Source organism: Macaca fascicularis, chromosome 12 (genome assembly GCF_037993035.2).
Source record: "Macaca fascicularis isolate 582-1 chromosome 12, T2T-MFA8v1.1".
NCBI classification, from domain to species: Eukaryota; Metazoa; Chordata; class Mammalia; order Primates; family Cercopithecidae; genus Macaca; species Macaca fascicularis.
Window position 1 is genome coordinate 51,970,612 of NC_088386.1, and position 16,973 is coordinate 51,987,584.

At 38.6% G+C, this 16,973-nt stretch overlaps 1 protein-coding gene across 17 annotated transcripts in view; it reads left to right on the forward strand.

The window, feature by feature from the left end:
- The window catches only part of GPD2 (glycerol-3-phosphate dehydrogenase 2), a 168,126-nt gene that overhangs the window by 66,992 nt on the left and 84,161 nt on the right, over window positions 1-16,973 (forward strand). For 14 of the 17 annotated variants that reach the window (XM_045367095.3, XM_045367096.3, XM_074009135.1 and 11 more), the window contains one exon: window positions 13,483-13,654. In XM_045367095.3, coding sequence (XP_045223030.1) covers window positions 13,483-13,654 — 172 coding nt within the window. Of the gene's footprint in view, window positions 1-10,508; window positions 10,650-13,482; window positions 13,655-16,973 lie in introns of all 17 variants that reach the window. The other 3 variants (XM_074009141.1, XM_074009143.1, XM_074009140.1) reach the window with 1 other exon arrangement.

The following is a 16,973-nucleotide window of genomic DNA, read 5'->3' on the forward strand; positions in this document are numbered from 1 at the left end:
TTGAGAACATTGTTTTAACTTGTAATTTCAGTCTCTCCGTCTCCATATCTTATTTGTAAGAGTTCTAACAAAGTAGTGCTTTTTGATTAGTAGTACCAATGACTCAAAAGTTTTAAAGTCAGTAGCAAAAGATAAGATTAGACAAGAAGCAAAAAACAAAACAAAACAAAAAACCAAAAATAACAAAAAAGAATGATCAACTCTAGTTAAAATAAGATCTACTTTAGGATTTATTTGAATAGACTCCAAATAAAGCAACATTTAGCTTCTTGAATGTGTCTGTTATATGAGTGTGACTGGGTTTTGGTGACCCTGTTGTATGCAGGTTATACAAATTTTCAGAATTCCAATTTCTTCATAAAGTAAGAATAATGTCACTTTACTCACAGGCTTTTTTCTCTGCCAAGCACTAAGTCAATACATACAAATCAGTGATCACAGTACCTAGCACATAGCAGGTCCTCAGCATCTGCTAGCCTTTCCCTTCCCCTGAGGTAGGATATGAAGATTTGAAGTAGACCTAGCCTTGTCAGGCATAATAAGAAAGATGTAACATCAGAGTTTAAAAAAAATAGCCGAACTTTTGGTTGGCACGCTTTTGCTTATATTGATGACTAAACAGATAAACTGGTAGAAGGTAGAGAAACTTAAAGTTCAAAAGAGTATTGATTAAAGAGAAATCAAAATCATAAGCATAGTATCTAAGATATGATGTCAGTTAAGAAACAATTTAATCTTGTGGCATCTGCAGGAAAAAAAGAAAATAAACAATTTAAATTACAAGAATTCCACTTAAGCATTGTTTTTCAGCAGTTTCTTTGTCTGAACGTAACAATTTGTTTATCTTTTGAACACCCTTAACATCTTCGATAATTTAACCTCAATTAGAAACATTCTTCAGGTGCTTGAACTAAGGAGGATCTGTGGGTTTGAAATCAGTGTAACTCTTCCTGAGTGTTGATGTAGCTGTAGCTGAAACTATCACATGACACATTTGCTTTCTTTCCTTTTCTTTTTTTATTACCAGATTGCTTTTAACTTTGTAAGTCAATTCAGGCTACTAGACTTTCTTGCTCTCCCTGAGTAAACAATATTCTATCTGCAGAGGCATGTTGCATAGGTTTGTAAGCAATCTTTCCACCACCCGCCCCCCGCCACTTTTTTTTTGAGACAGTGTCCACGCTGGAGTGCAGTGGCGCGATCTTGGCTCACTGCAACCTCTGCCTCCCAGGTTCAAGCAGTTCTTCCTGCCTCAGTCCCCCAAGTAGCTGGGATTACAATCGCCCACTGCCACATCCGGCTAATTTTTGTATTTTTTAGTAGAGACGGGGTTTCGCCATGTTGACCAGGCTGGTCTTGAACATCTGACCTAGGGTTATCTGCCCGCCTCGGTCTCCCAAAGAGCTGAGATTACAGGCGTGAGGCCAGTCCCAGTCTTTCTCTTTAAAGAAACCTTAGGAAGTGCTATAAAAACGAATGTTCCTAAATAGTCTTTATTATTGTTTTTTTTTTCTTATACCTGTTGATGGCAGAATAATGTTGCTTTTTAAAATTCTTCCCTTGATGGCCAGGTGTGGTGGCTCATGCCTGTAATCCCAGCACTTTGGGAGGCTATGGCAGCAGATCACCTGAAGTCAGAAGTTCGAGACCAGCTTGGCCAACATGGCAAAGCCCCATCTCTACTAAAAATATAAAAATTAGCCGGCATGGTGGTGGACACCTATAATCCCAGCTACTCAGGAGGCTGAGACAGGAGAATTACTTGAATCTGGGAGATGGAGGTTGCAGTGAGCCGAGATTGCACCACTGCACTCCAGCCTGGGCAACACAGTGAGACTTCATCTCAACAACAACAACAACAACAAAAATCCAATTATTTCCTTGAACATAACTGAAACTCTGTACCCCTTGCTCAACATCCACCCGCCCACCCTCTGTTTACTATTATTTTATTCTCTGCTTCCCATTATTTTATTCTCTGCTTCTATGAGTTTGACTATTTTAACTCTCACTTATAAGCGAGATCATATAGTATTTGTCTTTCAGTGTCTGGCTTATTTCGCTTAGCATAATGTCCTCCAGGGCTATCCATGTTGTCAGCAATGTCAGGACTTTTAAGGCTGAATAATATACCATTTTATGTATATACTACATTTCTTTATTCATTTGTCTGTTGATGAATGGCATTTAGGTTGTTTCCATATCTTGGCTATTGTGAATACATTCTTCATAGGATATCTAACACTGTAGTTCCCACCTAAATGTTAAAATCAACTAAAATGGCCATTCTGATGGTGGAAGAAAGAACTCATGGTTGAACCATAAGCTACCTGTTTGTTTAAAGGGCCATCAGCGTTATGTTAAATGTGAAGGTAGAAATGTCTCTGCACCATGGCTTTCTAGGGCTTGCATTTGATGGTCTGTCCTTTTGAGGTATTGTCTGTATGGATGTATTTCCTAATTTTTATTTTTGTAAATGATGATGCCTCATCCATTCATAGTACATTCTCTATTGTGTATACTATATGCAATGTAGGCGAGTTGTAAATCTTGGGTTGTAAAACTAAGCATATCTCAAACTTGTGTATTAATTGAAGTGAGCTAATTGGTATAATAACCAATCCTCAAAGCTCAGTGGCTTATCATAATGCACGTTTATTTGTTGCTCACGTTATAGTTCAATGTGGATAGATGGGGAACCTATTTCCTGCAATTACCCAGGGACCTATGTCTCTTTATTCTAGTGGGTCCGCCCTGCTATAGGGGTCTCATCCCACTGGACCATTTCTACTGCACGGTGTGGGAGTGTTCTCTGGAAGAAGAGAAAAAGTTTTGTTAAACATTTAGCCATTACATATGTGTGTTGAATTTAGTTTCTAATCTGGTGGACAAATGAGCTATATTTCTTTCGATGAGAATTTTATTGTTAGGGTTATGCCAAAGACTGTATCATTCATTTGCCTCTCTTATTTAGAACCCTATGCATGGATTCCTGGAAGAACTGTTTTTCTCTTAGAAATATAACTAAATTTGTGGGAATGTATCTGATATCTAAAGCTTGATGAGGATTCTGAATAATCTGTATTTTAGATAAGGCCAGTTGAAACTATTCTTAACTACTCTATATGGTTAACTGTTTTTTTCAGAGACATGTTTCATCAAAGCACTAAAATTATGCAGACAGAGCTGGAAATGTTCTCTGAAGAGCATCCTATCATCTTCCTTATAATTTTGGTTTTTATTTAACACTTAGCCCCCAAAGTGGGGCCATGGCAATATCTTTGAGTTATAACTCACATCAGGCCTTCGAGGAGTTTGTGATGCTATTTTGTTGCTGGCATACAAAATCAGTGAGGTTAACTGTACTTCTATAGGTCACTCAGTGAGTCAACGACTGAGCTATGATTAACGTTGACAGCTGGTGAGCTGCTAGGCTGTTGCTAACTGAGCAACATTGACATTCATTTTGATTTGACTTTGCATTTCATTTTCAACTATTTATTCATTTTAAGGCCTCTTTAAAAACTTTTTAGGGATGTTGTAGACGGAGGAAACTTTCTATAAATGCTTTGGGGAGAGTCCTTTAGCTTCCCTCTCCCCACTCCCCATCCTTCAGCTTAATAGTTAAATTATGTTTATGCTAGGAAAGCATCTTTTAGGTAGTTTTAGAAATATATGATTTAAACAGAAGTTAGGCGATTCCAGTTTTACTTTATTTGTTTTGTAATTTGTGATTTCAACAAAGAATTTCTGTAAACTAATTGTATGATAGTGAGTACCAACCAGAAAAATTATATTTGATGAAATAATCCACAGAGAAATGACAAGTATGCATTATAAATTTGGCCAAAATGTAATTTTGAACACAGGTGAAAGTGTAGTTGAAGGCCGTCTGGATTATAAAGCTTGGAACTGGCTCGTTGGCTCAGTTGGGCATCATTTTATTCACCTGAGAGGGATGGGGAACGAGTGAGCCCTCTTTCACTTCTGGATCTACTTCCAGATGCTTTAGGGAGATTATTGAGGAAAAGTGCTGGCTGGGTGCATTGCCTAACGCCTGTAATCCCAGCAGTTTGGGATGCCAAGGCGGGCAGATCACCTGAGGTCGGGAGCTTGAGACCAGCTTGGCCAGCATGGCGAAACCCCACCTCTACTAAAAATACAAAAATCAGACAGGTATGGTAGCGGGTGCCTGTAATCCCAGCTACTGGGGAGTCTGAGGCAGGAGAATTGCACAAACCCGGGAGGTGGAGGTTGCACCTTGGAGCTAAAATCGCGGCACTGCACTCTGGCCTGGGCAACAGAGTGAGACTCTGTCTCAAAAAAAAAAAAAAAAAAAAGTGCTATTTCATAGAATTCTGTGTGACAACTTAACTGCCCGGTGTGGTTGGCTTTAGGTGAGGCAGATGCCCTAGGACTCTTGATCTCACTAACTGCCATCAACAGTTCTGCATTGCTGATGCCAGAAAGGTGGGCAGATCTAGAGGCCCAAGTGACCCACACATACAGGCAAAGATGACCTAGCAGAGCTGAGGACATGAGATTTGGAGTCAAATCTGGGATCCAATTTTGATTCTTTTAATTACTTGCTCAAGGGATAACGAAAGGTTTCCTCACTGGTCAAAAGATTCCTCCTTTCTCTAGGGAGTGTGAGTGACACCTAAGGAGCTAATGTCAGGGGTGTGAGCTGGCAGCTTCTAGGCAACTAATGGTTCTATTTCTTCTTCCTTCTCTGTCTACCCCAACCTCAAGCTTACTCTCCAGGTCCTCTGACTTTCAGTGAGCCGTCAGAGTATGCTTGCTTGAAAAGCAAGCACATACTCTGTTTTCAAAATATTTATCTGAAAACCAAAAAAACCTATCTCCCAAATCTCAGCTCATATAGTCAATTATGTTGTTAACTTATTTGAAGCACATATATTCAGACAGAGCCAAGGGATTTTCCTCACTTTTTAGCTATAAAAAGTTTTATCATTTAAATGTTTGGATATTTTCTAATTGCTATTAAAAGACCTTCTGTGTGATTTCTCAAAGGAATCACAGTCACTTAAAATCTGGACAATACCTTCAAGGTGAACTAGACCTTCATTCCCAGCTACCCCAGAAGGATGGGCTCCTCTTTTTTTCTTTTGTGAGGACCCCAGTGGAGATGACAGTGTAACCATTGGCAACTCTATCTACAGAGTGATCATGAATCCCTCACTGAATATGTTTACACTGAGAAATGTTGCTTACTCTCATGTAAGTGCAAGAAAAAAAAATGTCAGTTTTTAGAATCACAAAGTGATTCAGGAAGTGAATAAAGGCCATTAAAACATCTTAAGATTCCCTGTGAGGAGATGTTTGTTGTATTTTCCTTTTAGGAATATATAAATATGGTTAGTCTTTTTTATTGACAAAAAGCAGGAAGCAGTTTCCCTTAAATCTAACGATTCCATTGATCGAATCATATATTATGGGAGAGGGTGACGGTTGCAGTCTGAGATGATTTGCATGAGACCCTACTTTATAATCCAATTATTACTGTACATGATTACAGGACAACCTGGTTGTTAATTGCCTGTGGTCTTTAAATATGCACTTCTTTCAGAAATAGACACTAATTATTAGATCTTGTTTTTGGTCTCACCTGAAGTTGCAAATGTCTAGGGTTTTCTTTTTTTTTTTTTTTTTGTAATTTGCAAGTCTAATGATGTACAGACATAGTAAAACTGATCTCATTCTGAATCCTGTTCAGGGTGAACGTTCTCTGGGATGTAAACTATCAAAGATTGTGAACTTGGCTTTCAGTTCTTTGTAGGTGTTTATGTGAGTCTCTTGACAAAACCTGTATGTTTGCTATCAGAATGCTGAAGGAATTTTATCTTTCTAAAATGCAGATGAAAATTGGTTAACAAGTTGAAAAAAAATCTACTTCTCCCATAATTAAATATAACAGAAATAACATCAAAGTATTATTAAATATTAGATATTGTCCCAAGTCCACCAGGATAAAAATTTTGTATTTGGGAGCTGTGGTTGGAATTATGCTAGGCAAAAAGCAGTTTGTTTTGTGTGTTGGGCTCTCCTCTCTTCTGGCTTCAATGGCTGAATTAGGGAATTGATCCTGAATTTGATAGAGCTGGAGTTGTTCCTGTCTTTAAGCCAAGGTTGATGAACTCATATGCCTACAGGGGATAAAGTGATGAGGTACAAGTGTGAAGCCAGTGAGCAGGAATCCTGGACTAACAAGAGTGCACAAGCCCTGCCTAAGGATGGCAGCTGCTACTCAGTTTTAGCAGATTTATCTCAGATAGAAATTCTGATTTAGATGTGAAATATAGCAATTTAAAAATATTGGATGTATGATATGGTTTTTAAGAAAGTAGTGTGCTAAGCAGAGAAAACATTCTAGTGCGACTTCTGGTTTTAACACATGCTCTTCCCACTTCCTTTCCTGGTTTTTGTCACCCAGCTAATGCCTATTACTTTTTCTCTACTTGATTTAGCTACATGTTCCAAGAGGCCTTCTCGGGTCTGGATAAGAGATGGCTCCTGTGGCTCTTGTATCCTCTTCTCTATTCGAATATCCACCTTTAAACAATGTTATAATTGCTTCTTTATCTTTTTGTTTTGTTCCCTGGGCTATAGAATCCTTGAAGGCCTCCAAAAAATAGTGATTGGATAAATAAATTCGATGAATAAATGATGGTGGGCCCAGGATTTCCTCAGGACATAGGGTTTTTTCCTTCCTTCCTTCCTTCCTTCCTTCCTTCCTTCCTTCCTTCCTTCCTTCCTTCCTTCCTTCTTTCCTTCCTTCCTTTTTTCCTCCCCTCCCCTCCGCTCCCCCTTTCCTTCCTTCCCCTTCCCTCCTTCCTCCCCTCCCCTCTTCTTCCCTCTTTCCTCACCTCTCCTCCCCTTCCTTCCTCTCCCCGGCCTTCCTGTCCCCTCCCCTCCTTCCTCTCTCCCCTCCCCTCCTTTCTTCCCTCCCACCACCCCTTCTCCCTGACACAGGGTTTTGGTCTCCCAGCTAATACAGGGCCTGTGGCCATTCCAAGGCTTCTCCTAGAACCTCTGAATCAATCCTTCAATTAAATCTGTATCCCAAATTCCTGTGTAATCAAACTGCCTTAGAAAGGAGGGTGAACAAAGGGAAGGCAGGTCTAGGAAGATTTGGAACCCAAAGCCCTCTTGTCTTAAATTAGCATGTTGTTACCTGTTTTATTCTTGCTGCTTTTCTCCTTTTTATTTCCCCTCAATCAACATAGTCTAGGAAAGGTAGAGTGCAGATGTGTTTTTGTGACTCAAAACCATATGAAGCCAAAATGAGTCTTTTTCCTGTCATAATTGTAAGTAGGGCCTTAGGCTGTGTTTACTGCCTCTAAAATAAACATGGTACTTAGCTTCTCAGTTGCAACACTTTCCAGCTTTTATGAAAAAAGTAAACAAGAATAAAATGTTATTTTAAAAAGTAGTGTCAGAAAGTAAATAAATTACCCTTAATAGTGCTGTATATTTTTAAAAAATATTTTGGAGGGACTGTTCAGTAAAACCTTCAAAACGAAACTACACCAAACAAACTACTTTCTAGATTTGGCAGCTAGTCATATCTCACTCTATTATAACTACTTAGTCTGCTTTTTAAATTTTTTTTCCTCAAATTATATGTGGTGTCAGAGTGGTGTAGTAGTATAACACTTAGTCTCTGTTGCCAGGCTAAGTTCAGTTTTCAGCTCTACCGTGAACCTGCTGTGTACTTACGGACCAATTGCTTAACTTCTCTATGTCTCAGATAGTTCTGTCAAATGAAGATCATAGTAGTACCTAACTCATATAGTTATTGTAAGGATTAAATGAGTAGAAAAAAAGCAAAACCCTTAAAATAATGTCTGGCACATAAATGCTCTTTACATAATTCACTTATTATTTTTTTGAAGTCAAGTGTATTGAGGTATAATTTGTAGTATAAAGTACAGTAAAATTTACCCATTATAATTTACAATTCTGTGAGTTTTGAAGAGTGCATACAGGTATGTAATGAGCACCATGATCAAGCTGTAGAACATTCCTATCATCCTCACCATTCTTTCACGCCCTTTGTAGTCAGTCCTTGTACCCCCATTCCCAGACCCTGGCAACCACTGATCTGTTTTCCGATTCTGTACTTTGCTTGTACAGAACATGATATAAACAGAAGCACTGGAATCATATAGTATGTAGACTTCTGAATCTGGCTTCTTTTGCTTAGTGCAGGGATTAGTAGACTTTTCTGTAAAGAGCCAGAAAGTAAATGTTTTAGGCTTGCAGACCGTACAGTCTCTGATGCAACTATTCAGTTCTGCTATTACAGTCATAGACAACACATAAATGATTGGATGTGGCTGTCTTCCAGTGAAACTTTATTTACAACAGGGAGCAGCCAGATTTGGGCTGAAGACTATAATTTGCTGACCCCTGATTTAGCATATTGCATTTGAGGTTCATTTGTGTTGCTGTGTGTAGCAGTAGCTTGTCCTTCCTTCCTTCCTTCCTTCCTTCCTTCCTTCCTTCCTTCCTTCCTTCCTTCCTTCCTTCCTTCCTTCCTCCCTCCCTCCCTCCCTCCCTCCCTCCCTCCCTCCCTCCCTTCCTTCCTTCCTCCCTTCCTTCCTCCCTTCCTTCCTTCTTTTTTTTTTTTTTTGAGAGGGAGTTTCGCTCTGTGGCCCAGACTGCAGGGCAGTGGCGCAATCTCGGCTCACTGCAAGCTCCGCCTCCCGGCTTTACGCCATTCTCCTGCCTCAGCCTCCCGAGTAGCTGGGACTACAGGCGCCCGCCACTATGCTTGGCTATTTTTTTTGTATTTTTAGTAGAGATGGGGTTTCACCGTGTTAGGCAGGATGGTCTCGATCTCCTGACCTGGTGATCCACCCACCTCAGCCTCCCGAAGTGCTGGGATTACAGGCGTGAGCCACCGCGGCTGGCCGCTTGTTCTCTTTTGTTTCTGTTTATTATTCCATTGCATACACAGTTTGTTTAGTCATTCACCGGGTGAAGGATATTTTAGTTTTTTTTTTTTTTTTTTTTTTTTCCAGTTGAGGACAATTATGAATAAAGCCATTTTATATATTTGCCTACAGGCTTCTGTGTGAACACAGATTTTCATTTCTTTTGGGCAGCTATCCAGCAGAGGGACTGCTTGGTTGTGTGGTATGTGTTTACCTTTATAAGACACTCCTGGCCGGGCATGGTGGGTCACACCTGTAATCCCAGCACTTTGGGAGGCTGAGGCCCGTGGATCACGAGGGGAGGAGTTCAAGACTAGCCTGACCAAGATAGTGAAACCCTGTCTCTACTAAAATTACAAAAATTAGCCAGGCGTGGTGGCAGGCATCTGTAATCCCAGCTACTCGGGAGGCTGAGGCAAGAGAATCGCTTGAACCCGGGTGGCAGAGGTTGCAGTGAGCTGAGATCGTGCCACTGCACTGCAGCCTGAGCGACAGAGTGAGACTCCATCTTAAAAAAAAAAAAAAGACATTCCCAAACTGTTTTCCAAAATAGCTATTTAATTTTGCGTTTCTATAAGCAGTATAAGAGTTTCAATTGTGTTGCATTCTCACCAGCACTTGGTGTTGCCCTCCCTACCTTTTTTTTTTTTTTTTTTGAGACACAATATCCTCTGTCACCTAGGCTGGAGTGCAGTGGCGTGATCTCGGCTCACTGCAGTCTCCTTCTCCTGGGTTCAAGAGATTCTCCTGTCTCAGCCTCCTGAGTAGCTGGAACTATAGTCATGTGCCGCCATGCCTGGCCAATTTTTGTATTTTTAGTAGAAATGGGGTTTTGCCACATTGGCCAGGCTGGTCTTGAACTCCTGACCTGAGGTGATCTTCCCACTTCGGCCTCCCAAAGTGCCGGGAGTGAGCCACTGCACCTGGCCTTTTTTTAAATTTTAACCATTGTAAGACTCTTGGAAACTTGAGTAAAGATATATTCAATTGGAAGCTCTTGAAGGATTTTATACATGGAAATGACATTATTTGGGTTTTTAAATGATCACTCCAGTTGTAGTATAGAAAATGATATGGAAGGAGGCTGGATAAATGTGTGAAGGCCTTTGGGAGAATATCATGTTAGTATGGGGAGAGGGAAGATACCTTGATTTGAGAGGTAGCGGTGGAGATGAAGTGGCTAGATATGGAAATTTTTTAGAAGGTGGAATTGATAAACTCAGTCATTGAGCAGATACAGGACTTAAGAGACTGAGAGCTCTCAAGGTTGTTTGCACATTTCTGGCACAAGCAACTACATGTATAATGACACCCTTACTGAGATTGGGAACACTGATGGAGAAAAAGGTTTGAGGAGATAAAGTAATTGGGCCAATTTTGAGATATATGTAAGACATCCAAATGGAGGTCTCAAGTAGGCAGTGTGAAATCTTGGTTCCTGAATGGTGGAACAAAATTATACATTATTGTAATATAAAAGATATTTGATGATATGGGGTACATAAGATTCTCTCTCTCTCTCTCTTTCTCTCTCTCTGTTGAGTTTAGTGATCTGAGGAGAGTGAATTGGATAGACCTAAGAGGAAATTTGGTGTTTAATTTTGGGCAGTAGAGTGACATACGAAGGAAGCTAAGAGAGAGTGGTTCAGAGAGGCTGGAGATAGAGAGAGTTGTCCCCCAGATGTCCAGGTGAGTGAATGATCATTTGTGCATTTATTGGATTTGGTGGCATAGTTGGCATTTAGTCAGTTTTATGGTTGTTGGTAGTAGTTGGGTGTATGTGAAAATTCAGATTAGGGTGAGTGTGAGGAGTAAGGAGTGAGGCAGTAGAAAAAAACAAGATTTACGTGTCTTTCGGCAATTTTTAGGATAGTTAGAGATATATGTAAGAGGTGTTTATTATCGTTGAGACTGAGATAGGTTAGAGCTTGTTGATGAGAAGGACAAGGAAAGGAGTGAATACAGGAGAAACAGTGTTGTTAATGGAATGAGATCCTCACACACTAGTGATGCCTTTCAGATCTAGCAAACTTGATGAAGGAGAAACTCAGTCAAGATTAATGTTCACAGTTAGAGTAGAATAGGGGACTTTTAGTATTACCAAGTTCTAATGAACTATATCATAATATGGTCTTTAAACTTATTTCTCAAGTATTTCTCGAAAACTTACCAAGCAGAAAATGTCAGCAATCTTTTTGATGTGTGAAAATGCTCTGGCGGTTTAGTCACTTGTCAGTCTCATGTCCAAGTCCTACCCATCTGTCATGGCGCAATTGAAACCCTCAAATGAAAGACTCTCTCTCCCTCATCTGAATGGCCATAGCCTGGTGTGTTTTTCCCTCAAGTGTGGCACTTATTCTTTCTATGTACTTGTTATTTATATGTATATATGTGTGTGTGTGTGTATAGTGTGTGTGTATGTATGTGTGTGTGTGTGTGTGTGTATATATATATATATATATTTTTTTTTTTTTTCTCATTAGATGATGGAAGGCAAAGACCATAATTCAAATATGTTATGTTCTCTGTGGTACCCACTGGTTACATTTATTTAGTTAACAAACCAAATGTATATAAAGGTAAAAATGGGGACATTGTTATTAGCAGATAATTAAAAGAAGCTATATGAAAAATACGATTTTTGTGGTTTGGTGTCAGAATTTGTAGCCTAATAATAACTTTTTGTTTTTATGAAATTTAGTAAAACATGTTTTGAAAGTTCCTAATTATATGTGACTAAGAGATCAAATTATTTAACAGAGTGATAACAGCAGCAACTCTAGTGGTTTATTTGTCATTTACCAATGACTTTCAGATTATTATTCCATTCAGACTGAGGATAATCCAAAGATACAAGGAGAAATCACAGGGGTTTTTATCACCATTTTATAAGTGAAGAAACCAGAGATAATGAGTCAACAGTTACATTGCTAAAACCCAGGGTGGGACCCTCTGACCCTAATCTGGGTTTCTTTCAATTTACCCAATGGCTTCTAGATTTACTTTCATAGAAATCCAATTGGCCTGATAATAATTAAATGCAACTGCAGGGGGTAAATGGGTTTCTTCTATTTGAATGAATTTAAAAAATCCCTTTTTTGGGTGATGAGGATAATCTCTTGGTAACACCTGAGATTCCCTCCTCTTATACATGCTTTGGCCTGTTGGCCTAGAGCTTCATATGGGGCTCCTGCAGCAGAATGGGAAAAACACCACTATCATGGATTGCAATGATGCTGTGATTTGAAGAAACTAAAATGGAAGTCACGTATCTCTGGAATACTAATAGAGCAATGCTGGCCAGTACTGTTTACTATAGTGAACAAACCTAGTATTAGTATTTTGGGAAAAAAAACAGACAGCATTTTCCTGGGTTTTTGACTCTGCCTTCTGGCAACTACTTATTTTTAAAGTCCATAATCATTTTTGATTTAGGATGATAAGCTACATTCTTTAAAAAGCTAGAAATATGGAAGGTCATTATTTTTTAGGAAGACTGTGTCAAGGCCTTTAATTCTATTATAGTTGAAGTTCTATAAAAACTGTAATAATGGGCTGGGTGCGGTCGCTCATACCTGTTATCTCAGCACTTTGGAAGGCTGAGGCAGATGCATTGCTTGATTCCAGGAGTTTGAGACCACGCTGGGCAACATGGTAAAACCCCATCTCTGCAAAAAATACAAAAATTAGCTAAGTATGGTGGCGCACACCTGTAGTCCCAGCTACTCCGTAGGCCGAGGTAGCAGAATCACCTGAGCCTGGGGAGGCTGAGGTTGCAGTAAGCTGTGATAGTGCCACCGCACCCTAGGCTGGGCAACAGAATGAAGCCCCATATCAAAAAAAATCCAACATTATAGTATATTTATATTACATTCAATATATAAAATCTATAGTTTTATATTAAAATAATATGGAAGTCTTTGACTACATTTTTCTGAAAAATATAATTCTCATTAAACATAGCTCATTATTTAGTACCTTCTGTTAAATAAAGTCTTTTTAATTGTACTGACTTTAACTTATATGCCCCCAAACTCTATAATATATTTTTGTCAGGAGAACTGAGGAATGAAGAATGTGTACTTCTAAGAAAGTGTGGAAAGACATGAAGTCCTTTTTCCTCCTTCTTCACCACTTTAAAATGTTATCTGAATGAATTGCTAGTACTGAGTAAAAAAATCTCCTTATGTTCCCTTATAAATTGCCTTAAATAAGGTATTTGGGAATTGCTATACAGTGTTGTGAATAATTGAACTTGGCCATATATGAAGCAGTTGAGATAATGAATCTGAAACCAGGTGTCCTATGGCTAAATAGTTGTGATTCATGAGAAGAAATACACTGAGAAATTTAAGGATTGTTTTCCCCCAAGGCAGTTGGTCTTATAACTCCATGTAGACTGTGGACTCTCTCTAACTCTTATATTCCTTATTTCTATTAGAAATCTCCTTTTAGTATGTTGTAAAATTTGTTAAATTGACATTCCAAATGGACAACTGAATATGATCTGCTTTTACATCAGATGAACCTGGCCTATGTTAAAGCAGCAGACTACATTTCAGAACCAGTTAACAGGGAGCCTCCTTCCAGAGAAGCTCAGCTACTAACTTTGCAAAATACATCTGAATTTGATATCCTTGTTATTGGAGGAGGAGCAACAGGAAGTGGCTGTGCGCTAGATGCTGTCACCAGAGGTAAGTCTTTTTTTTTTTAATTTTAATTTTAAGTTCTGGGGTACATGTGCAGGATGTGCAGGTTTGTTACATAGGTAAGCGTGTGCCATGGTGGTTTGCTGCACCTGTCAACCCATTACCTAGGTACAAACCCAGCATGCATTAGCTATTTATCCTGATGCTCTCCCTCCCCCTGCCCCACTCCAAAGGCCCCAGTGTGTGTTGTTCCCTTCCATGTGTCCATGTGTTCCCATTGTTTAGCTCAGAGGTAAGTCTTAATGTGGATAACACTTCATCCTTTCTCCTCAGCATAAATACACAATATGCACTCTATAATAGTGAGGCCACATTTCTGTTTGTGTTTCCAGATTTTCCATCCTTAATGAAGTACTTTCAATGTTCTTGAAATATAGGCACTGCACAACTTTAAAATGAAATATAACTCATTTCACTTCAATGAATTTATTTAAAAAGAAAACTTTATATTTTATGAATTTATTAATTTGATGTTCTGGGGTTTTTTTTAGTACATATTTATATTTATATAAAATAAAAACATTTTTATGTCACTTGAAATCACATATCAGTCAATGGTAGAAAAATTTATTAAACTGAAGTAATTTATTAAAATAATTATCTTTGTTCATGTACCTCTTAAAACCATCTCTTCCAGTGAAATATGGACTGCAGTTTGCAAAACTTTAGTTCATGTGAATAAATAATGGAAAATATTGCTAATCTATAGTTCTGTCTCGGTCATTCTGTCTGTTAGTGGAAAGACATGATGAAAATGGAAACATGACATGTAATGAAAGAAATTTTAGTATAGAACACCAATGCTCTTGGATATGTTATATTTAATAAAATACTATGTTTGTTTTGCCTGTGGGTATTAGCGTGGAGTTTGGAGTCAGGGAAATCTGGGTACTTATCCTGGCTTAACTTCTTTAACAGATGTGTGTGTGTTGGGGGGTGGGGGGAAAAAGACTTAATTTGTCTAAGGTTCCTTGCCTTTCACATGAGGAAAAAATACCTTCTCTGAATGATTGTTGTGAGAGTTACATGTTAATCATGAAGAGATTTAGAACGGTGCTTGTCATACAAAGTAGAAGCTCAGTAAATTATAGATAGTATTATAGCTGCTATTACTAACATGAATGTAAAAGACTTTCAGAACCAATTGTCCTGGAGAAGGACCCCATTGCAGTATCCTCAGATGTCTCGAATTGGGTAGGATACTGCTGCAAGGAATTTTGACTGGATTATTTTGGTTTCTATATAAAGTTTAATATTTATTATATTTTAACACTCAATAGTAATGACTTATTAGATGGAATAATTCTTCTCAGATCAATTAAATTACTACTACAGCCACTCTTGATTTAGTTACTTTATGTACCTGGCAGAATCTACTCTTATGGAAATGAAATGAATTTAATGAGGTCTACATATACACACACAAAAGTACCCTAGATAACTGATTTCACAGGACCCACACTCAGGTTTTGGTCCATGGAAACTTCACAGCCTAAGTAGTTTTTGTCAATGCTAAATAATGGCAAGTTCAAAATATAGGCACATGAAGTCTACTGTGTTACAAAGTTGACCCCAATTTTCATAAAATTTTCTGTCTCCAAGAATGAAATATAATTTGAGCCCAATTAACCTTGATACACTAAGGCCTAAAGGAAGAACAGTTTGAGAATAGTTTTTGAGAATAGATAATTTGAATTCAGCTTTTTTCCCCCTGAAGGCCTGGGAAAGAAGGTGGAAAGAGGGGACACATTCCCAACATAATAGGAGGTCTTGTTTGGAACTACCCCTCCTAGAAATTAGAATTTACTTAGTGATAATTTTCTATATCAAAGAGGATCATTTCCCCAGTAGGATTCAGGAAAGTATATTTCTTGGTATCTGCAGGCATTTTCATGCTATGTACTAAAATGTATAGCCATTCTTTTTAGTTTTATAAATATATGCTGAGTGCCTGCTGTATGCATGGCGATATGCAAGTGCTACACGAGCATACAAAGATGATTGATAGAGTTGGTACCACTAGGGCGCCCACAGTTCTACAGTGCTTGTTTGCACAGACCAGATTATGTGATAGAGAATATGTGAGCCTTTTAAAAGGCTCAGGGCCATTATGGACACTGAAAGATGAGGGTAGTCATATCTACATAGAATGGTCAGGAATGGAAAACTTTACTTATGCTATTTGGCATAGGTAACATTTTAATAGGCAAACATTGCTTGCTCAAAGTGTTCCAGTCTGAGAAAATGTACAGGAGGAACAGCATGGAATCAGTGTATGTGGGAGACAGCCTGTGTTGTAATTTGGAGCATTGAGGCTATATATGAGAGAACATGAGAGAAGAGTGGAAAGGCAGGGCTGGGTCTGGTATGCTAGGAGAAAGCCTTTGGGCTTTATTGAATAGACCACTTGGAGATACTGCCTTAGGTTTGGTGATGGGGAATGGATAGACGATACTGAAGGAACAGTCATGAGCATAGGCTTTCAAGAGATGTGGAGAAAAAGAAAACAGAAGGGTGGTAACTTGATGGTGTGGTAGGATATAAAGAAGGGAGACAGTATGTTTCAAGGATTTCTTTCCTTTTTTCTTTTTATAAAGAGTAATCTGAATATTTCTGTAGACTCAGGGGAAAAAAGTCAGTGCTGGGGGAGAACTTAATATATAAGTATTAGGTTGGTGCAAAAGTAATTGCAGCTTTTGTCATTACTTTTAAATGTCATGTACCTACCTAATAGTAGAAGGCAATCATAAGGAACAAGGTCTCATGAAAATACAGGGAAAGAGATATCAGAGATATATCTTGGTTTTAGCAGGAAGGTAAGAAACTTGTTTCTCAGGGACAGAAACAAAGGGTAAATTCTAAGACATAAAGAGTTTGTGTGAGTATGAAGAGCTATTCTTAAACAAATACAAGGTGAGATGTTCTACTTATGGGTGGGAGTAAGGGATGTCATTGCAGAGAATATGATAGGAAAATAGGGGTTTCTTTGCTGTGGTTAGAAAATGTAAATTTATTATCCACGTGGTACATTTGTATGCGTCTGTGTGTGTGTGCGCGCGCGCATATGTGTCCAGTATTACTGAGAGTAGAGGTACAGAAATAGACAGTCACATTGAATCTAGAGTTGAGAATTGACTGGATATCAATGATAAAAAGAAAAAATGAGACAAGATTCTATGAAAGCAGAGGAAATTGTTTAAATGTAGGCCTGGAGCTGATAAGGGATCATGAAGTTACAAAGCCAGGCTTCCCTGGAAGGGTTAAAGGTCAGATTGCAGGACCTCAAGTGCAATAATAATAAGGC